Consider the following 20,459-nt stretch of genomic DNA (forward strand, 5'->3'; position numbering starts at 1 on the left):
GGCGGCTGGCTCTCTGTCCAGCTGGTTAGGATGCCCTCGAGGTCAAAGGTCAACTTCATCCCAGACACATGACCTCATCCACCAAAGGTTGACCTCTCTGGGCCAGGAGTGTGTGTGTGTGTGTGTGTGTGTGTGTGTGTGTGTGTGTGTTTGTGAGTGAGACGGCTGAGAGAGGGAGGGAGAAATTTGGTGGACAAGTGAAATTTAGTGTCAATTGTTTGATATATAAAACTGGTGTGTGTGCGTGTGTGTGTGTGTGTGTGTGTGTGTGTGTGTGTGTGTGTGTGTGTGTGTGTGCGTGTGTGTGTGTGTGTGTGTGTGTGTGTGTGTGTGTGTGTGTGTGTGTGTGTGTGTGGCATGACAGAAGTGATGGATAGAGGATGGCAGGAGGGAGGATTTGATGATTTTTAAGGCAAGAGGACTGCTGTGAGTGTTTATTGAAGTTTTTATACTAAATGCGGTCTAATGGTAAAGATGAGAGATGGGAGACGGAGGCAAAAACAGTGAATGAAATTCGAAAATGTTGTAGACACCGGCCAAAACAGAACAGTGACGGATTGGACGGTAGTTTCAGTCGCAGGTTTTACTCTTCCGCGATGGTCGGCCTCAAGGTCTTTCTCAGTATCACTTTGCCACCAGTCCTTCCTTCCTTCTACTTCTTCTTCTTCTCTCCATCTGCTCCGCTGTCCCTCCATCTCTTCATCTCTCCTCAGCTTTTCTGGCAAATTATCACCTGACCTTGACTCATGACCCCCTGTAACACCCCAAACACACACACACGCAGAAATACACACTCAGGCATTCAACACACACAATCATTAGCTCACACACACACACACACACTCTGTGGACCTTATTTTAAGAGGGATGACTCATTAAAGTTGCTGTTATCAGGAAACCGTTTTACTTTGAATGTAGTTAAATTTTTAGAGTACGTGTAAATGCACCAACTGTTATTTTGGGTATATTTAGCCTGTGTTTATTTGTACACGATCCATTCCACGAGTGGTGCTGTTGCACATTAAGCCACGCTGTGTCCTGAAGTTTATGTACTATATACCTCAGAAATTCCCACGATGATTTGTCACAATTACAATGATGTGTTTTAAGTTGTCTTTTTCAATACATTTGATTTATTCTGTCTCTTCAACAGCAACTTGAAATCCAGAGGCTTTGTTCGCTCTTCCTCTTCCTTCAGCACTCAGGTGAAGCCCAAGTCACCGCTGATGTTGTATAGAGACTGAAAGGAATTAAGTTCAAGGTTGGTACTAATTCTAACAATTTTCCCGATGTGCTTGTTGTGTTCGCAGCAAATTACCACAATCAAAGGATGGCACTGCCTCACTCCCTTGTCGAACCCCCACCGCCCCTTGCAAGTCCTTGCACACCAATCACGTCATCCCAGAGGTTCAAAGATGAAGGTGAGTGGGTGGGAGGAGGAGGAGGAAGGTAGAGGAGGGGATGTAGGATGAAAGCAGGGTGGAAATAAGCCTGGCCGAGCACTTGTGTTGCCCCCCCCCCCCCCCTGCCTTCACCCCTCCTCTTCTCCCCAAAAAAACATTCCTTTTCCTTCTTCCAGCTCTCCTTCACCCCCTAATCCCTCGCTACTCCACTGCATATGTTTCCTAATCCGGAGTGTGTGGGAGGCCCATAAACCCCTCCTCCTCCTCCTCCTCCTCCTCCTCACCCACCTCCACCCTCGCCTTTCTCTTGGTGGCTGTAATGCTGTAACCTGCCTCCATTCCTCTTTCTTTTAGCCCTGGTCTCCCTCTCTGTCTTTCTCTCTGCAGCTCTTATCGTTAGACAGCAGCGTGAACTAGCCTGCCCCCCACCCCTCCGCCTTTCCCTCTCTTGTTTTCTGTTTTTTTCTTTTTTTTTGTTCATTTCTTGCATTTTATCCTCACTTCTCTTATGTTTTTCTCTTCTCTTCCTTTTTGCCAATTCTCTTGGAAATGACACTTTGTGCACCACAAATTACAAACTGCCGACTATATGGATTCTTACATTACACTGAAACTATTGGATCCAAATACGCGATCAAAACTCTATTCAATTTCATCTAATTTACAAAATGTCTTGACTCAAAAACGCAGACCTAAAACTTAATGTTGAGAAAGTGATGAATACACAAATCTGTACAGGGCCACCACTTAAAGGTGCGGTGTGTAAGATCTGGCCACGTGCTCCAAACAAATAGGGGGCAGCATTTCACTAGCGCTAGCTGAATGCTAGGGCCGGGGCTAGCTGGTTAGCATGCTCATTTCAGTAGATATCTCTGCAAAACAGCACATAGACGTCAACACTGTAACCTCTTTACATTCTGCTGACGATGTTAGTTCTTCTTTTTTGAGCGTTTTGAACTAGAATTCTGGCCAGATCTTACACATTGCACCTTTTAATAAATATAAATAAAAATGGTGTTATTTTTGTAGGGTATCAAACTAGTGCGTGCTTTTCTCTTTTTCTCAACACTTGATTAGTTTCCACCGGTTTCTCTGTTGCTCATTCATCCTCTTTTTTTTTTTTTTTTTTTCTCCAGCTAGCTGTCTTATTTTCTCTCAGGTGATTTCATTCTCTCTCCTCTCCCTCATTTCAGCTGCTCTTGTAACACACACACACACACACACACACACACACACAGAGGCTTTTTGTCCTGCTTCTTCTCTTGCTTTACCCCATTACTGAATAGTATTCCTGGAGCCTTTTGTGGAGCCTTGTATAGGCACATGCCAAGTCAAGTTATTTCAGAGCGGTTTCAATGGAATTACCCCCCAAAATAATCTCCTTTTGCTCCCCCCCCCCTAAAAAAAGAAGGACGTAAGAAAAGAAGAGAATAATGTAAAAACGAACCAGCACCCTTGACACAGAATAAGCCTGTAGTTCCACACTAGAGGAACATGAGAATGTCAAAAGATTAGAGAGTCTCCATATAGAAGCACAGAGGAATCTGGATATGAATTGTGGATACAAAAGCAGGGCTGGAGTGCAGAGTAAAGCCACCTAAACTCGCCTTATTATGGGGAGATAACTCTCTCCTTTTTTCAGCTGACAGAAACGTCCAGGACTTAAATATATATTGCATAACATTTTATGAAATTACAGCATTTGTTCATATTAGTTCTCACGTTAAAGCTTAAACAAACACATTGTGAGCACTAATGAATAATTTAGCATGCAGGACACGAGGCTTAGTCATCGTCAACACACCCAGCAGTGTTGAGATATTGAGACACACAATGCCTGTAACAGTGGAATACATTAACATCTGTGGTTCACCAACATTCAGCGCCCACACAGAACATGTAATACATCTGCATGGTGGCTGTCCATTTTTAAAATGATCTCTAAATGAACCGTGACTACCGAATAGGGATCAATGCATATTGAGTGTTTATTTCTCCAGAACACTGTATATAAAAACAGAGAGTTATATGATCGTGTCTCTGTGCAGGAGACCTTTTTCCAAACCTGTTTTATTTTTTATTACAGCCCACTTGTGTGTTTCTGTGTGTATGTGTGCAATTAAAGCAATATGAATCAGTTTGTGTTCGCCCAGCCGTGCAGTCATACTTTTGTGGCATCACTTTACATTTTTTTCAGAAGGCAACTGTCCTCGTTTCTGGTTTATTTGTCCCCGACAAAAGTTATCTCTGGAAGAAATAACGCAACCCTATCAGCTCGTTGGCCATGATACGAGACCTGCAGACACGGAGCAAAAGAAATCGACTGTTACTTTGATGCACATACTTATTTGGCGCTTTCTCTTTCAAACAATCCAGCCGCGTAACTATCCACTGGGTCGCACACTGTAGGACCCTCCTTACCCCGGGGAATATGGTTTGTAATAGGTTCATTTAACAAAGTAACGGTTAGCAATAGAAGTAACCCTGGCCAGTCATAATCCGCAGAACAAATAGAACATATTCCAAAAACGTAATCCACCAAATCTCACTTCAGGGTGTTCTCTTACTAATGATTCAATTCTCAGTGACAAAAATACTGTTTAATTCAAAAGTCACTGACAGAAGTAAGACACGTTATGAACTCCAGCTGATGTGGCAGTGAGAAACCTTCCATTCTAATGCTCTCACCTGGATTATTTTATGGTTGGTTTGATATTAAGCTCCAGATTAATTTAATAATGACATCACTTTGAGTTTGATGTTCAGTTCGAGATTCATATTAATCGTCTCTTTCCTGCTCCAAACTATTGTTATTATATCGTCCACCTCTAATATTTACACCTGTGTTTTACCGTACTTGTCCTTTATCTGTTTATACGCCAGCCTCCGCAGTTACAACAATACACTAATACACTTGTGTTTGCTTACATTATAGTGTGCTATAAACCATTTATTATACATAGGGGTTATAGTAATGTGTCACCACGTTTTCGCTCAATTCACTGAATGTTTTTTGTTATTGATGGATTTTTGTGGCCTGATTTACACTCCGATATTCCGAATAATTCATCCCCTAGTCTGTGTGTACGATGTCGCATTAATCGCTGACTGTTTTAATTCTTCCAACCATGACACCAGCGTGTCTGTGTGAATACACATTCGATCCAAGTCTCTACATGAGACTGTACTGTACTGTACATCCCACCAGAAAGTAAACGTGTGCGTATCAGGTATTTACATACGCGTGTGTGTTCGTCAATACATACATATATATATATATGTGTGTGTGTGTGTGTGTGTGTGTAAACGTGTGTCAGTGCCAAGTGTCACATCGATAGGTTAATAGCTGCGGTGTCAGATTCAGTTACTCTCTGATTAGTTGACAGTTCACTAATCCACACACCATCCTGAGTTATGGGCCCGGTCCATTGATTTCCAGCCTGCCAGCCAAGCCAGGAGGAACTCAGGGGTCGTAAGAGGGCCCTGCCGCTATTGATTGGCCCCAGATCAACCCCACCGACGCCTCCCCACTACACACACACACACACACAAAACCCGACCGCAGTCCTATGGCATGTGGCCTTGCCATACCTTCAGATTCTCTCTACATTTCTATGGCTCTCCTCTCGCTACCTACCTGCCCTCTGTCTGTCTCCCAGCGTGCCACCGGCTATATTTGTGCCGCGCGGCGGTGTCATCTCCATCACTCAATTCTTTTTAGTGAGAAATATTTTTATTGACAGATTTTATGAGTTGCGGGAGGCATCTAACAAAACCGCTTCCCTCTCCCTCCCTATACCTGCTCTGCCCCACTCCTGATGCTTCCGCTACCTTTTCATCTCCATCGGCACGTTGAAGCGAACACTCGACCCGAAACCTTCACCTTCTGTTGACTTGAAAGGTGGCTGTCAAACATTTTTAGTCTTTGTTCCTCACAGAGAAAGCAGCCGTGGTCGGTCAAATATCATAAGAATTTAATTGTGCAAATTATTCAGAGCAACCTTTAAAGCCTATGTTGTTTTGAAAAGGGACTCAACATTCAACCAACTGTAAATGTGCAGTACCTGAGTTAGCTGAAAGGCTAGTTTTGCCTGATGTAGTTGGGCATCCAAGAATAATACAAATGATACAATATGTACAATAGTTAAAAACGTACTACAACTTGTCAGAATGTTGCTGGATGTGCTGAATCTGGTTTGAGTAGAATGTGACGGACAGACTCCCCTCAATGGACTGCCAGCTCATTGTGTTGGAGTGGTTCGAGGGTGCGCGTGGGAGTCGTGTTTGTGTTGTCGGGGGGTGCAAGAGCTCCTGGTGCAGCCCAGAACCACTCTGGAATCGGGCCTTGGAATGGTGCGGGCAGGTGAGCACCTGGTGGCCATGCTTGTACCAAAAGGGCCTGGTCAGGCTCAGTATGGGGCCGCCCACAAAGTCAGGTCTAAAAGTCTAGTGTGTAACCCGTCAGGTGAAAGGGAAGGTAAAGGCCTTGGTGGGTTGATCTCAGAAAGTTGCATGTGGAATTTGGATAGAGGCTGCTTTTTTAGAATTGTCCCGGGGAACTCTAGAGTCAGCAGTCGGAGGACTTTTAACGTCAGAGTTAGTTAGCAGCCAAGAAGCCAAAAGAGTGGAGGGTAACGTAGCTCTGCTGGTTTCCTCAGAGCATCCTCCACCATCCGCTGCCTAAAAACATTTGATTGCCCTCTTCCTGTTGGGGAACGAAACCCTGGGGTCTAAGTCGGAAGATTTGTGCTCCCATCTGGTCTTAGGATCCCCCAGGAAGAACTGGACATGGTTGGGACAGGAGCATCTTCGGTACCTAGCTTAGCCTGCTACCACCACGGATTAGCAGCTATTCTGATGGCAAGGTGTATGTTTCTATCAACCTCAATGAGCGAGATTAAAACCTCCGACTGGTTAAGTCCTCTGATCAGCTTGTTGTGACTTGGCACTTTCTTTCTTTACTTCTGAATTGTATTCCTTCTTCTTTGATCATTGTGTTCTTCCTCCCTCTTTCTTACAGATCACTGTGAGTGACCTGGTCTTGAAAGTGAGCTGAGTAGCATGAGCTGATGGACCTGGATTCAAACCTGCAACCCTGCAGGCAGTTAGTTTACAAGGTAAATGCATTTAATTGTGTACTGCAGCCCTCTCTACTTCTCTACTTCTCTCCTCCCTCCGTCTCTCCTCGGCCTCTGTGTAAGCAGTGGGTGGGGGGAGGTGGTGGGGGGTTGTTAAACATTTTTCTTCCTTGTTAATTGTTTTGACTTGTGCCATTGGCATCCCGATTAGGCCCCATTGATTTCCCACTGCTAAGTGCATTGATTTCTACATTTCTCATTGATCCTCGCTTCTAAATCTACCCACACACACACACACACACTGTGTGTCTGTCTCTCTCTTTCTCTCCATGAACACCACACGGGCCGAACATGTGTGTGCGTGTGTGTTAGAGCGAGTGAGGGGAAGACGGAGAGAGGGAAGCAGATAGAGAGTAAACATGGGGAAAAAAGATGCAGAGAAAAAAGAGATTTGAGACTTGAGTCGATGGTGTTTATGTACTACAAGAAAAGGGATTATAAGATAATAATAATGTGTGTGAATAAGATGCAGGCGTGTGTGTGTGTGTGTGTGTGTGTGTGTGTGTGTCTGTGTCTGTGTTGGAGACAGAAAAGGTCCTAAGGAATCTTTGGTTGTTACTCCATAATTTAAGGAATATATTTTAAATGGAGAAACCTCTCCTTGCTTCACATACAACAAATATAACTTAGCAAATACAATATTAATATGAACAGTAATATGTCTTTGGGTCAGACAGCTGTTTCTGCCTTATTTTGAAAGAATTCGCTTCAAAGTTTAAATCTGTTTTACAGGAACATTTTGATCAAATTTGTTAACTTTGAATATATTCAGCGTTACTGTATGAAATGCTAATTCAGCACCAGAATACTTGAAGAAAGACGACATTTTAAACACCTTTCAGGTCTCAAATTTGTAGTTTTTTTTTTGCAGTTATGTCTTGCTAACATTCTCGTACACACACACACACACACAAACACTCTCTCTTTCCTCTTGATCGTATTCCATGGTGTCCAGGAGAGTCGGGTCTGATCCTCTCAGTGTTTAAGGCTCTCATCTCCCCCCACGTCTACAACGGACACACACACATACACACTAACACACACACACTCCAGGCTGCACGGGCTGGAAAGCTCCATCCATGTCATCGGCATTACCTCGAGCCTTGATGCTGCATTTGTGCTAAGCTAAGCTGTTTGGGCCTCTCTGAGCACGATAGCCAGAGTCTTGAGTGTGTGTGTGTGTGTATACTTTTTCGTGTATTCGTGCATGTTACGGTGCGTTTGCATGTACGTGACTATCTTGCACGAGTGTGTCGGTCCGGTGTGTCCGTGCTTTCCTGCTCGTTACAGTGTGTTTGCATGCGTGTGCTGCTAAGCATGTACATACATTTGTGTCTGTGCGTGTACCAGCACGTGAATCTGTGTGTGTGTGTGTGTGTGTGTGTGTGTGTGCGCGCACACAAAAAAGGCGATAATGCCCCCTTGCCCTCCGTCCCCCTCCCTCACATCTCACATCTTTAATCCATTACAACCAATCCAGGATGAAATAGGATGCAGAACATGTGTGAAACACCGACACCGGGAAATTCAGCCAATTTTCAAAGTCAAAATAAAATTATGCGAACAATGAAAGAGAATATGCATGAAAAAAAGAAGAAAAAAAAATCCCCCGGCTTATGAAGATAAGAAACACAGGAAGACATCCAGCGAGAGAGAAATACGTATTCGCAAACCGATTTCCACGCCGGCCGTGATTTCCCAGCGAGCTCACGAGCTGTAAGCAAGAGCATCGATTCCGCCTCGATGATCGCATCAAGGTGGCGTATCGACAGCGTCGTGTTTTACTCTCCTCTGTGCTCGTCCTCCACGGCCTTAAGAGGAATAATGGATATGTAGGAGAGGTATTGGCAAGGCCCGGACCGGCCTATTGACGATCTGTCAGCATTGATTACTTAGTCAGGCCGCGAGAAGAAAGGGAGAGACGCATAGACCGAGAATGAGAGAGAGAGAGAGAGAGAGAAAATAGATCAAATGTCAGGTGCTAAAAATAATGTGTGTGTTTATTAGGGTCACTGTCTCATGAATGATTCCCCTCTGTGTTTAGTGTGTGCAGGAGTGTGTTTATAATAATCCATGTAACACCAAAGTAATAACTCTCTCCTCTTTAGTGTGTGTGTGTGTGAATATTTTAGTGTCTATTAGGCCCGATGTTTCAGCGAGGTAATGATTCTTCCATCTTGCGCGCGCTATCTCTTAGTGTGTGTTGTGTGTGTGTGTGTGTGTGTGTGTGTGTGTGTGTGTGTGTGTGTGGTTACAGCGGTAGCAGAGGGGTAGGCGGTGATATAATTGTAAGCCGGTATTGATTGGGCCCCCTCTTGTTATTGATGAGGGAGAATTTAATTCAACCAACTCGTTTGTCAACATGACACTGCCATTTAACAATGAACTCTCTCTCTCTCTCTCTCTCTCTCTCTCACACACACACACGGAGCAGACAGATAGAGAGCAATAAGATCTAATTCTGCGATAGACTTCCCGCACCGAAAAGGATGCGTTCACTTATAGCAGTCACATTCTGGTTTTCTTGAGATATGTTTGTATTTTTTTTTGGAAAAATAGTAAAGGCTACTGATGGGATACTATAATACAAATGTAATTTTAAAAAAATATGTTACTTTATGCGACAAACTTTTGATTCCATGCTTTTATAGGATATAGATGTCTTAATTGGAGACTGTGTGTGTGTGTGTGTGTGTGTGTGTGTGTGTGTGTGTGTAGATTGCAGTTGAACCAGTCATCTCATTATAAATCATAAATAAAGTCTCTACGCTGACTATGAAATATTTAATTAAATATCATTATAGTTTACTATAGTTTCAAAGCTGGATACAGAAAACAACAGGTTTGGGATTAACGATAAAAGGGCGGAATCTATTTATGGCTCCTTTTATACAGCTGTCTGTTCGTGTGTGTGTGTGTGTGTGTGATCAGAAGTCCGCTATGGCCCATAAGCCCACGATGTCGGACAAAGCAACCGCAGCAGGTTGCAGAGAAGTTATAAAAGGATAGATATAACAGAAGGGGAAAAGAACATATTGCTATTGATGAGGCCCTCCGTGCGCCATATTTTTCACCTCTCCTTCAAATCTGCGCACCCCTCCACTCCCCCTCACTCCCCTCCCCTCCCCGCGACGGACGCACAAAACACACTATATTCTACAAGAAATAATTGCTTTTGTCTGGAAGGAGTTTGGATCGGGGCTCCTCTGCGCTCGACCCTGGCGCGGAGAGGGGGGCTCTGGAGGGACAACCGGTCGCTTCTTTATACGGCTCCTCCTCCTCCTCCTCCTCTCGCGCCCTTTCTTTTTCCTCCCTCTCTTGCTCGTTGGACACGCGGATGTCATCTGTCAATGGGGAGTGGGATTTTTTTATGACGGGGGGGGGTCCCTTTGTGATGTGACGTGTGTCTGTGCATACATGACATCAAAAGCTACAGCGGGTAACGGACATGTTCCGAAACAGGACACAGGTTTGAGAAGAAGTACTGTAGTAGCAGCAGTAGTTGCAGTGTATACATACTAGACATAACGGCATTAGTAGCACTAAGAGTAGGCCTACTATAGTTGTAATAGTAGAAGCAGGAGAAACACGTTATAAAAGTGGTAGTAGTATTACTAAAAGAGGAATATAGTTGGAGTAGAGGCTGCAGCAGTAGTGGTCAGTCACAGTGTTAGTAGTATAAATACATATTAGTAGTATATACATGTAGACACATTATTAAAGTGGTATTACTAAAAGAGGAGTAGTAGTTGGAGTAGAGGCCATGGATCAGGAAGCTCCTGATGACAGTTTATATTTGACGTCTCCTTTCTCTCCCTGCATAGACATTAGCATTGGCAAAGAGCCCGAGGCCTTTCCATATACGAGGGCCATAATTGATCGATAACTTATTAACAGCTCAGTCCCACCTCAGAGTGTTATAGGTTTGTGTGTGTGTGTGTGTGTGTGTGTGTGTGTGTGTGTGTGTGTGTGTGTGTGTGTGTGGTTCGCTCTATTTTCTTTTATTGACTGCGATATTTAGCCTATAGATTTTTCTATTTAAAAAAATCCATGTGAGCGATAATCTGGAGTGTAAATGCAGAGCGCAGATCGGGGCGGCGCGTTTGACAGCCGGGTGGAGCATGGAGAGGAGAGGACTGCTGGCCGGGAGGCAACCTTCCGTCGGACACACACACACACACACACACACACACACACAGACACAGGTTCCACTCACCACGGCAACTACAACCTTTTCACCGACCCTTTAATAGGAAAAACAGTCAATTTAGATTCAGCGCAACTGACATTTTACGCACACACGCACTCACGTAGCCTTCCCGAGCCCCAAATATAATTACTAATTTAACACCCGTGGCTCTTGCAGGCTTTTGGTTATTCACCTCTGTGATGGGGGGGGGGGGGGGGGGGGGGGGGGGGTGGAGGAAAAAAGAAATAAATTAGTTGAGTGCTGCAGGTGACCTTGCGTTAGCCAGACCCACGTAAATCTATATGAGAGGGAGAGATCCACCTGCAGAAATATACATCAAAGGTCCCCCCCTCCTCTTTGAATTCATGTCTGCACATTGTGAAGAGGCGATCGATTTTTTCGGAGGCCGGCGATGATGTGATTATTGGCTTCATTATAATGAAGTAATCAGAGGTTCAATTGGCCGGATCCGTGATCGTCGTGTACGAGATCACAGTAGGCAGAGAAAGGGCGCGAGAGTATGTGTGTGTGTATTTTTTTAAACACTAGTAATTCAACATGGACTATTGGAGAGTGAATCCCGTTCATGAAATATATTGTACATACATGTGTATCATATGTCAAACTTTAATACAGATCAGAAACAATAAAACGTTCAAATGTTCAAATGTGCGCTGAAATAAAATGGACAGAGAAAGTGGGGCCGTGTGTATGTGCTGCGTATATGTGCATATGTGTCGGGGTGAGGGGGTAGAGGGAGATGGGGGGGGGGTAAAAAAAAAAAAAAAGTGGGGGGCTGGGTATCTGTCTGTCTCCCCGGACGCAGCGCTTCGCCGTGCCAGAGTACGTTCAGGCTGCGCGTCGAAGGACCGAAAACCACCGGGGTTCCCACAATAAACGGAGGGAACGCGGATCCGTGCGCACACACACGCGTAGGATACACACAGAAGACGGGTGGAGAGAGAAAGAGAAAGAGAGAGACACGGAGCAGAGCCAAAGAAAAGACACTACAGCGTAAAAAGAAAGAAAAAAAGGGGGTATCATCTCGCCCCCCCCTCTCCCTCCTCTTTTTTTCCCTGCTTCATTGGAGGAGGAAAGCAGACGACAGGTGTACTTATTGATATGGATTTATTCATTTATTTATCTATCGATTTGTTGCTGTAATTAGTGACCCGCGGTATAGAGAGCGAGAGAGCGAGAGAGAGAGGAAGAAACAGCGAGGGGAGGAGAGGGAGGAGCGAAAGTCAGACAGGAGGTGCCCGCGTAGCCTTACTTTATGATTTGATTATTCCATCTTTTTTTACCGAATATCGTGTCGCTTTGTGTGCGTGTATTCTCCAATAAACCAGCCAGCTACTAAACCAAATCTTTACGAGAACCAAAAATTAAAGAAGCAACTCTACCCGGACAGTCCCCCCACCCCCCCCACCCCTCCTCGTTTCTCTGTACCGGAGGATTCACCGGTTGGACAGTGTGTTTTTGTTTGAGACTTTTCATGCCAGTGCCGGGGAGGAGGAACCCATCTTTTTTTTTTGCGCAACCCCAAAACCAAAGCAGACCCGGGCCGAGGAGGAGAGACGGAAACGGAGAGCCGCCGCGGTCTTTACGCACAACTGTCTGGACACAATAAATGGAGTCCAGCTGTGTCTGCGCTACACGTCCAATGGAGAGCGGCTAAGACGGGAAGCACCGACTGCGCTACATTCACGTGGGTGCGATGAGAACGGGTGTCAGCCACCGTCCAGCCCGTATTAGCCTGCATACCGATAACAGCTTTACATCGTCCACTCAAAGCTTATAGCTGCGCGCCCCGCACCTCGCCGTGTATACGTGCGTGCGTGTATCTGTGTGTGTGTGTGTGTGTGTGTGTTGGACTAGTTGACTCCGAGAAGACGCAAGTAAAGGGGAGACCGTGATATCCGTGTGGAATCCCGGAGCCGCACAAATCTCTAAACAATAACAACATTGAGATGTGAATCCGCTGAGACACGGACTCGATCCACGGAAGGAAAAAGCCAAATTGTTTTTTTTAAACCATCCAAACGTCGTTTACAACCGGCTCTCCACAAACCTGGAAAGCATACGAAGAACTGGCCAAAGATCAACGGAAGCACGACGGATGAGAAAATAAGAAAAGTGAGAGTAGAATAACAAAAAAACAAACTAACCCCGAACCCCAGGTCGACAGAGGACCATGTTTGTCCCCCTGCCGGTCCCCTTCGTCTTTCAGAGAACAGCGTCCGACTTCAGCGCCTGGAGACTCAAGTCCTCGCTGGCTCCGCGGTCCAGCCCCGGTAAGAGACTCTTTTTCCTACTGGGCCATTTCTAATCTCCACTGTGCACCCACACAAAGAATAAAGCCCGTTTTTTAATCTTTAGTTAATCTCTTTTTATTTCTAACCCGGTAGATTTAATTACACACAACATCCCAATCTTATCTGGTTTATCTGAAATGTAATAACGGGCCAATAAACTTGGCTACATCTCATGATTCCATTGATATTTTTTATCCTCTCTATATTTTACAACATACAACTCACATCAAGCATTCTTTTCCATTTATATTTTCAAGTCATTTTTTTAAAGCTGAAAGATATGCACCCCAAAACGTAATGTCTTAAAAAAATGCTTCAGATGTTATTTCTTTAAGAAAGAAAGAATCTGCTGAGCTGTTTAAATTGATTTGTTTGATTTGTATGAAATTCTAATCAACTTCTCCCCAAAATCACTAATGCTCTTCTTGTGATTAGTTTTATTCTGCTTTGCTCCAAATTACACAAACACGTGAAAAGGTGCATCCTTTTCTGAAGAAGAATCCAAAGACTAAATATTTCAGCCCCAAAAGCACTTTTCTTTTCCTGTTGCCATCTTTCCTGTTGTATCTCCTCAGAGAGAAATGAACTGCATTTATCATTAACAAGGCAGAGAGTTTAATTGAGATACTTACTTGAATCCAAAATGTGAAACGCGCAAAATTGGATGCATGAATATTCGGCTCATTAGCATCCATCACACAGAGAGGCACCCTCGGCTTCTCCTCTTTCATTCGTGGCAATCCATCCATCTCGACCTTCATTCCATCTGCCTCCTCTCCTCTCCTCTCCTCTCCTCTCCTCTCCTTCAGTCCTCCTCGGCCAGGTTGGGCTGGAATATTCACGGTCACCTATCGATTACTAGGTATTGATCTCCGACAGGGGGCCGCGCTGAGAAAACAGTACAGTACAGTAAAGTTGGCTGAGGGAGAAAGTTTGTCTTTACTGGAGATGACGTGATTGAAATTCAAATTTCTGTCAAAATAAAGTTAACATATTTATCACACAAAAAACAAACCTTAACTTTAATGATGATGGTGACACTAATATTCCTATAATTGGCCCATCACTGCGGGGACTCGCAGCGAGTTTGTCAATCAATAGTTGGTTATCAGGAGCGTATCATGCCTCTATGGGCCTTAATACCCTGTGATCACTCTGATATTGCTTTAGTGACTTGCAGTGTGGTCAATAAAGGGCAGCAGTTTATGTATTTTTATTTCCATCTCACTATAATGTTCCTGTAATATTCCTAAAGGGCTGTGTCTGTGATATTATTATTATTATTATAGCCATAATAGAGCCGACAGTAACGTGTTTATACAAAAAAAGAACTATAGCACCAGATGGACAGAAAAAGAAAATGTATTCTTCTGTCAGTGTATTAGCTTTCCTTTTCACTGATGTCGTTTTCTTCTTTCCACCTGTGGGACTTCTAACACTTGGCAGAGTGACCTGTTTCAACACAGACCGTATGCGTGTGCTGAAGTGTGTCTGCATGTTTAGAGCGGGGTGCCTCCCCCCCTATGTCCCCTGCTGACTGTATCTATCCAGGAGGAAATTTCCAAACGACAGATGTGGTGGGGGGGTTAGGTGTGTACGGCGAGCCGTGCCGTGCAGGGCTAACTTAGGCTATCACCTAGGTGTCAGGAGGAGAAAACCGGTCCAGGCTTTAATGAGAGCTGCTCCTGGAGGCTCTGACGTGGTGGGGGTGGATAGGGGGGCAATATCTATGTCGGCCCTTAAAGAAATGGAAGCGAAAGACACAACAAGAGAAGTAGAGGTGGAGGCTAGGGGGGGGGGGGGGGTGAACTAACGGCGGAATGAGCGAGTGCATACATAAATAATAAATGATGAATGAGAAGGTTGAAAGTGTCGGTTAGCGAATTAACAGCTGGAAGAACCAGCAAGTTAATGAAAGCGAGTGAAAGAATGAATAAACAGATGAGAATCCATCGTTTGAACGAACACGCGGAGCAAGTGAATAACAAACGAGTAGAAAACACAAGCTAGCAAGTCGTCTTCCCTCGTGCGTCTTTCCTCCAGTTTTTAAAAGTGCGGGATGCTTTAAAAAAAAAAATGTAAACATTGTTGGTGTGATAAAGCAGCCACAATACGCACGAGAGAAATAAAACTCAGTAGGGGATCAAAGGCCGACACTCATCCCCTCATCTCCCCGTCCGTTTTGTCTTCCTTCTACTTTTCCTCCGACTTTCATCCTTGATCTGTGGAGAGAAAGAAAGTCACAATCCCCCTGTTTCTCATTCTCTCTCTCTCTCTCTCCTTTCTGTGAAGTATTCACTTGACTCAAAAGCCTTTTCAGTAAAATGCAAACCCTCTCTCTCTCTCTCTCTCTCTCTCTCTCTCGTTCCCCATGGTCAGGGGAGGATGTTGAATTGGATTTGCCTGGTGTGATTTGGCCGGGGCCCCATAAGCCACTTTAGCTAAGTCTGTTACCCACAATTCTCTGTCTCTCTCTCTGATCTGCGCCTTTGACCAAGGTGTGCATCTGTACGATTGCCTGCACCTGTAAGCGGCGTGTGTGTGTGTGCGCACATATCCGGGTGTGTTTGCATCAGTGTGTGAGCAAAGACGGGGGTGTCACAAGTGTAAGATGAGGTGAGTGAGGTTCAGTGGAGGAAGAGAGAGGAGGAGGAGGAGGAGGAGAGAGAGGTCCTAAACAGCAGACAGTGGTTCTACAGTGGATCTAAAGCGAGGGCTTATGGGGGTTTTGTCAGCTCGACTCTTTAACACCACGCCGTGGAGACTGCTGGCCTCAGCTCAGCCGGGCCTCGGACCCATCGCCGCGGTGAAACAGTCACCGGATTGCATTTGTTATCGGAGGGAGGAGATGTTTTATCTTTTCACTTAATCGCCCAGTAATATATATTAGGCTGTTTACTGTCACCTGAGTCGATGAGCTGGGTCGCTTTATTAGCTACTACTGTTAAAGGAAACCCATCAGTCTACATTCTGCTTTAGAAGCTCCCTCTACTAGTGGAAATATTACAACTGTGTGTGGATCTGTACCAATGGAAAAGTTTAGCTGAATATCTGCGAGTACTGAAATAAAAAGGCATTTTAATTGTTTTAGATGATGACACCGATATTAAACCAGCTGACTGTGCTGCTACAGGACTGCAGATATTATTACAGTCAGTGGACCCTTTAACTCCTTACGTATGCAGAAAAAAACCCACCGGGTTAAGAGCTTATTTATTTATTTTTTGACTTTACGTTTTTGGCGTTTGTCGTTGCGGTTGAGTAAAAATATCATACCGCCTGAAACCGAAGTCCATGCATTGATTTTTAAGACCAGTAGTAATAGAACACATTTGTTGCTGTGTTTCTGTTGTTTTTTGATACATTCACTTTTGAAGTCATGTTTAAAATTCACGATTGGCATCTCATCCATGTCGACTGTAAACAAGCTGGAATTAAAGAAACGAGACCGGAGGGGAGGCACTGAAGCGCTGCCCCTCATTGAATTCTTTCTCGTTCGCTGCTCATTAATACACCTGTGCTGGCCAGCTACTACAGATGAAGAGCGGAGACCGACGCTCCTCCGTTCACCTTGAGCATCCGATCCTTGTCTCTCTGTCTTTTACTTTGTGTGGCTCAGAGATGTCACCGGACGGTCTAGCTCTGCTGTGTGTGACCTGTGGCTGCTCTGCACCGCAACAAAGGAAATCTAAATGCTCTTTTTTGTATTTGATGTACACTGCTGTAAAATCCTCCAGGGCCACCGTGGCCCACATAAAACTGAGAGCTGTCAAATTCACAGAGAGAAGGCCCGTGACTGGATTGGGGGGGGTATTTATGCCGCTACTCCGAGAGGCCTCTTACTCGAGCTGCAGTTCTTCAGCACTGTGTTGGTTTTTACTCTCTTTGGTCCGACCTGCTCTGTTCTACTGTCTGCTTTTCTGGTTAGTTTACCTCTTTACACAGTCAAAGCAAAGTGATGAAAAGTCACGGAAGAACACAGAGAGCCTTGTGACAAATATATTTATGCAGGTGGTATGAAAAACACCACACAGAAAAACAAACCAAACAAACAAAAAGCAACAATCTCGTGACTGTTAAATCCAAATGAGCACAGCGACAGATACTGGAACAATAAGGCGATGTGGCAACAGTGCGTCCGCTGCTCTACTTCATCCTATTCTATTGTTTAATAACCGAGCAGAGGAACTTTTATTGCAGAGTTCAAAGCCCAGCCTCCTGCCCACACACACACACACACACGCATACACACACACACAAAGTGCTCCGTGCTGCTCCATAACTACCTCCTCTCCCACCCAGTATCTTCACCTTGCGGTGCCCAGGAGGGGGTTGTGTTGTCTGGGCCACACCAAACTGGGCCTGAGCAAAGGCCCCGGTGCCTGGATTTATTGGCTGTGTGTGTGTGTGTCCGTCCGTCCATGTGTTTGCGGATGAGCCTGCATGCAAGGGTGTGTACCCGGATTTATTTGTGTTTTGTGCAAGGTTGGAGCGTCATTTTATTTCCATGCGTCTGTGCACGTGTGGATTGCATACATACATTATCGGCGCGTGTGCATGATCATGTGTTGGAAAGCATGTGTGCAAGAGGTGTGCATAAGCAGGAATTTGTGCCGGGTCTGTGTACAGTTGTGCGTCTGCAGCAGAGTGCAGATGTTTTGGTTTGGGAAGAACAAAAATCCATGCATTTATGGTAATTTGAGTGCACGCTGCAGGCACAGGTGGACGATAATTGCGAGTTGATGTCAGTTATGGATCTGTCCGGTATGTGCGGTTCATCTGGAAAACCGCAAGCTCATGGCTGCCCATTGTGTGAGTGGTTTTAACCTTCCACCGCTATTGATTAGCCAGCATTGACTATTCTCCCGCCACTCCATTTATGTGCGTGTGTGTGTGTGTGTGTGGGTGTGTGTGTGTGGGTGTGTGTGGGTGGACCCGGTGCGCTAGATGACAGGAACGATCGCCGCGAATGTGTAGGAATGCGAGAAAAGTGAGGACACCTGCGTTTGTGTTTTTGTGTGTGGGTGTGTGTGTGCACACGTGTATGGATCAGATTTTAAAAGGGGCCGCGTCGTCGGTGACTCCCGGTGCTAACGTGATTGCGAATGACAAAGCGTCCAGGCGGGTTTGTTAGCTCCATAATGGGGAATCAATAGACACAACACAGATGTCAATACAACATGCTTTATTGTGTTAAGCTGCCTCGCCCCCACCCAGGGCTCTGCACACACACACACACACACACATATACAAACTGAGGATGTATCTGCTCTGTAGTTTGAAATACATACATGCAGATATTAAAGTGTTTACACACACACACACACACACACAAAGAAACGTGCACACAGATTGGCTCCGCTGACAAACCAGTTCCCACACGGCACTACCCTCACACACACACACATGCACACCTATTTCACTTTCACACATGCGGTATGACCAAAAATCTGTATCACGGTATTTTTTAAGATTCTGGCAGTTTCACGGTATATCACGGTATTATTTTTTCTCCTTGACTGTGTTTTTATATAGGTTTATAGTGGCTTACTCTACTGTCAGGAGTACATAGAATATAAAAACATGTTAATGTCATCATGTATAAAGGCTTTGCTTACTATAGGGTGTGCTCGTTTGTTCCTATAATGTTGGGATAGCAGTTTGGCTGAAGTATTGTCGCCCCAGTAAGACGTAACTTGAATCCAGTGTTTTAATCATTGCTCTGAGCCCGTCTTTCTCAACTGTCTGTAGCGGGACCATGTCCTTGCAGAGCTGGATCGTTATTGCGTTCGTAATGTCGCTCCACCGCTTGCTTTTCTTGTCATATGCAGTGCCTCGAGCAAATGCCTCTTCAAGCGATATGTGACCCTTTGGCTTCACTCTTTCACTCGTGCCAACGTTACTGGTTGACGGCCTTGAATCCGACGGCACAGCTCCTCTCTTGGGCACAGACTCTATCGGTCCATCTCCGGTCTGTCTTTGTTCATCCTGCATCGCTCTTTTCTGTTCATTAATGTAACGTTACTGTAGCGATGGAGCCTCTCCCAGCTGTTAACAGACCGTTGTGCTAGCGGGCTAGCTAGCGAGCTCTACCCAGCATGCCGTTCGGTGGTGTAATTTTATAAATGACAATTATTAGTGTTACAAATTGTTTATTTTAGGGCTGCAACAACGAATCGATAAAATCGATAAAAATCTATTATTAAAAGAGTTGGCAACGAATTTCATTATCGATTCGTTGTGTCGCGCGATTATTACGCCACTCAATAAGTCGCGGAGATGTTTGAGTATAAAAAAAAAAAGTTGAGTTCAGCGCCATTCGCGCCGCCGGTCTCGCCGGGGACTATTTGTGTTCATTCGCGCAGGACGCGCAGGAGAGGGGGCGTGGCTTATCGTCCTGAAAGCCGTTCAACTGTCCGCCATTAACCATGGAAAAAATAACCTATTTCTGCTTAGTACGTGTTGTGGAAGTCACAGATATCCCGGGAAACTAAACACCGTCATGTCTGGTTCATAACATTGTCCAGAGGAGCTCTATGGATTTTATCGAAGTGTATTCACTGTGTCTAGCAAGCCACACGTCGCTGTTTACTACAGCTGTATGAACACAAAATAAACTGATTTGGCTGTGATTTAACGGCAATAAACCGACAAAAAGGGACTCCGTAACTACGTAATGATGCCGATTTGTAGGCTACTTGTCTTCTCAATGGAGCTCAGATCGATCGGTGCTAGGCTAAGCTAACATTGTAGCAGCTCCACCAACACTCAGAATAACGTCATGTAGACGTAAATACGGCAGCGTCTATTCATTGTTTGTACCATATGGTTTACACACACACATTTATGCACATAGTTTGGTCCGGTCTCTATTGATATGAGGTATCGTAGAGCTCTGGGTGAACACAGACGGCTACAGTATTTATTTCCTGATTCAACAACGTAAACATGTTGGAGTCCTTGATGAGGAGGAAGGGAGTTCAAGTGCAGCGTTAGTCACTACAGAATCCTACTTTTGTTCTGTCTTGAAGTGAGGAACGTAACGTCCCTCCAGTAGCTCTTCTGGTGCTGGTGTTTACTCGTTATCCAGCTTGACAAGCATGACAAGTTAGCGTTAGCTCATTAATAACAGTAGTAAAGCAGGGGTGGTATAGTTTGCAAGACGAAAGACACGTTATTATTCACTCGCCTTTTTTGGCCCATTAATATCCGATTCATCGATTAATCGAAAAAATAATCGCCAGATTAATCGATTATTAAAATAATCGTTAGTTGCAGCCCTAGTTTATTTGTCACAAACTGTTGTGTCGTGGTGTTTTGCCCTGTTAAAGAGCGTTAGTTGTGGGTTATTAATTGTTGTGTTATAAAGTTATAACCATGATTAGAGGTCCCTCTCAATACACTTAAGACAACT

The 20,459-nt window shown here is 44.7% G+C and overlaps 1 protein-coding gene across 1 annotated transcript in view; it reads left to right on the forward strand.

Annotated features, from left to right (window-relative positions):
* Nucleotides 1-12,924: 12,924 nt before the first annotated feature.
* Nucleotides 12,925-20,459, forward strand: part of pou2f2a (POU class 2 homeobox 2a) — a 60,623-nt gene continuing 53,088 nt past the window's right edge. The window contains exon 1 of the mRNA XM_076106390.1: nt 12,925-13,024. Within this exon, the coding sequence (XP_075962505.1) occupies nt 12,925-13,024 (100 nt within the window). The remainder of the gene's footprint in view (nt 13,025-20,459) is intronic.

This window comes from Anarhichas minor, unplaced genomic scaffold, assembly GCF_050575085.1.
Source record: "Anarhichas minor isolate MPS153535 unplaced genomic scaffold, ASM5057508v1 ptg000033l, whole genome shotgun sequence".
NCBI lineage: Eukaryota > Metazoa > Chordata > Actinopteri > Perciformes > Anarhichadidae > Anarhichas > Anarhichas minor.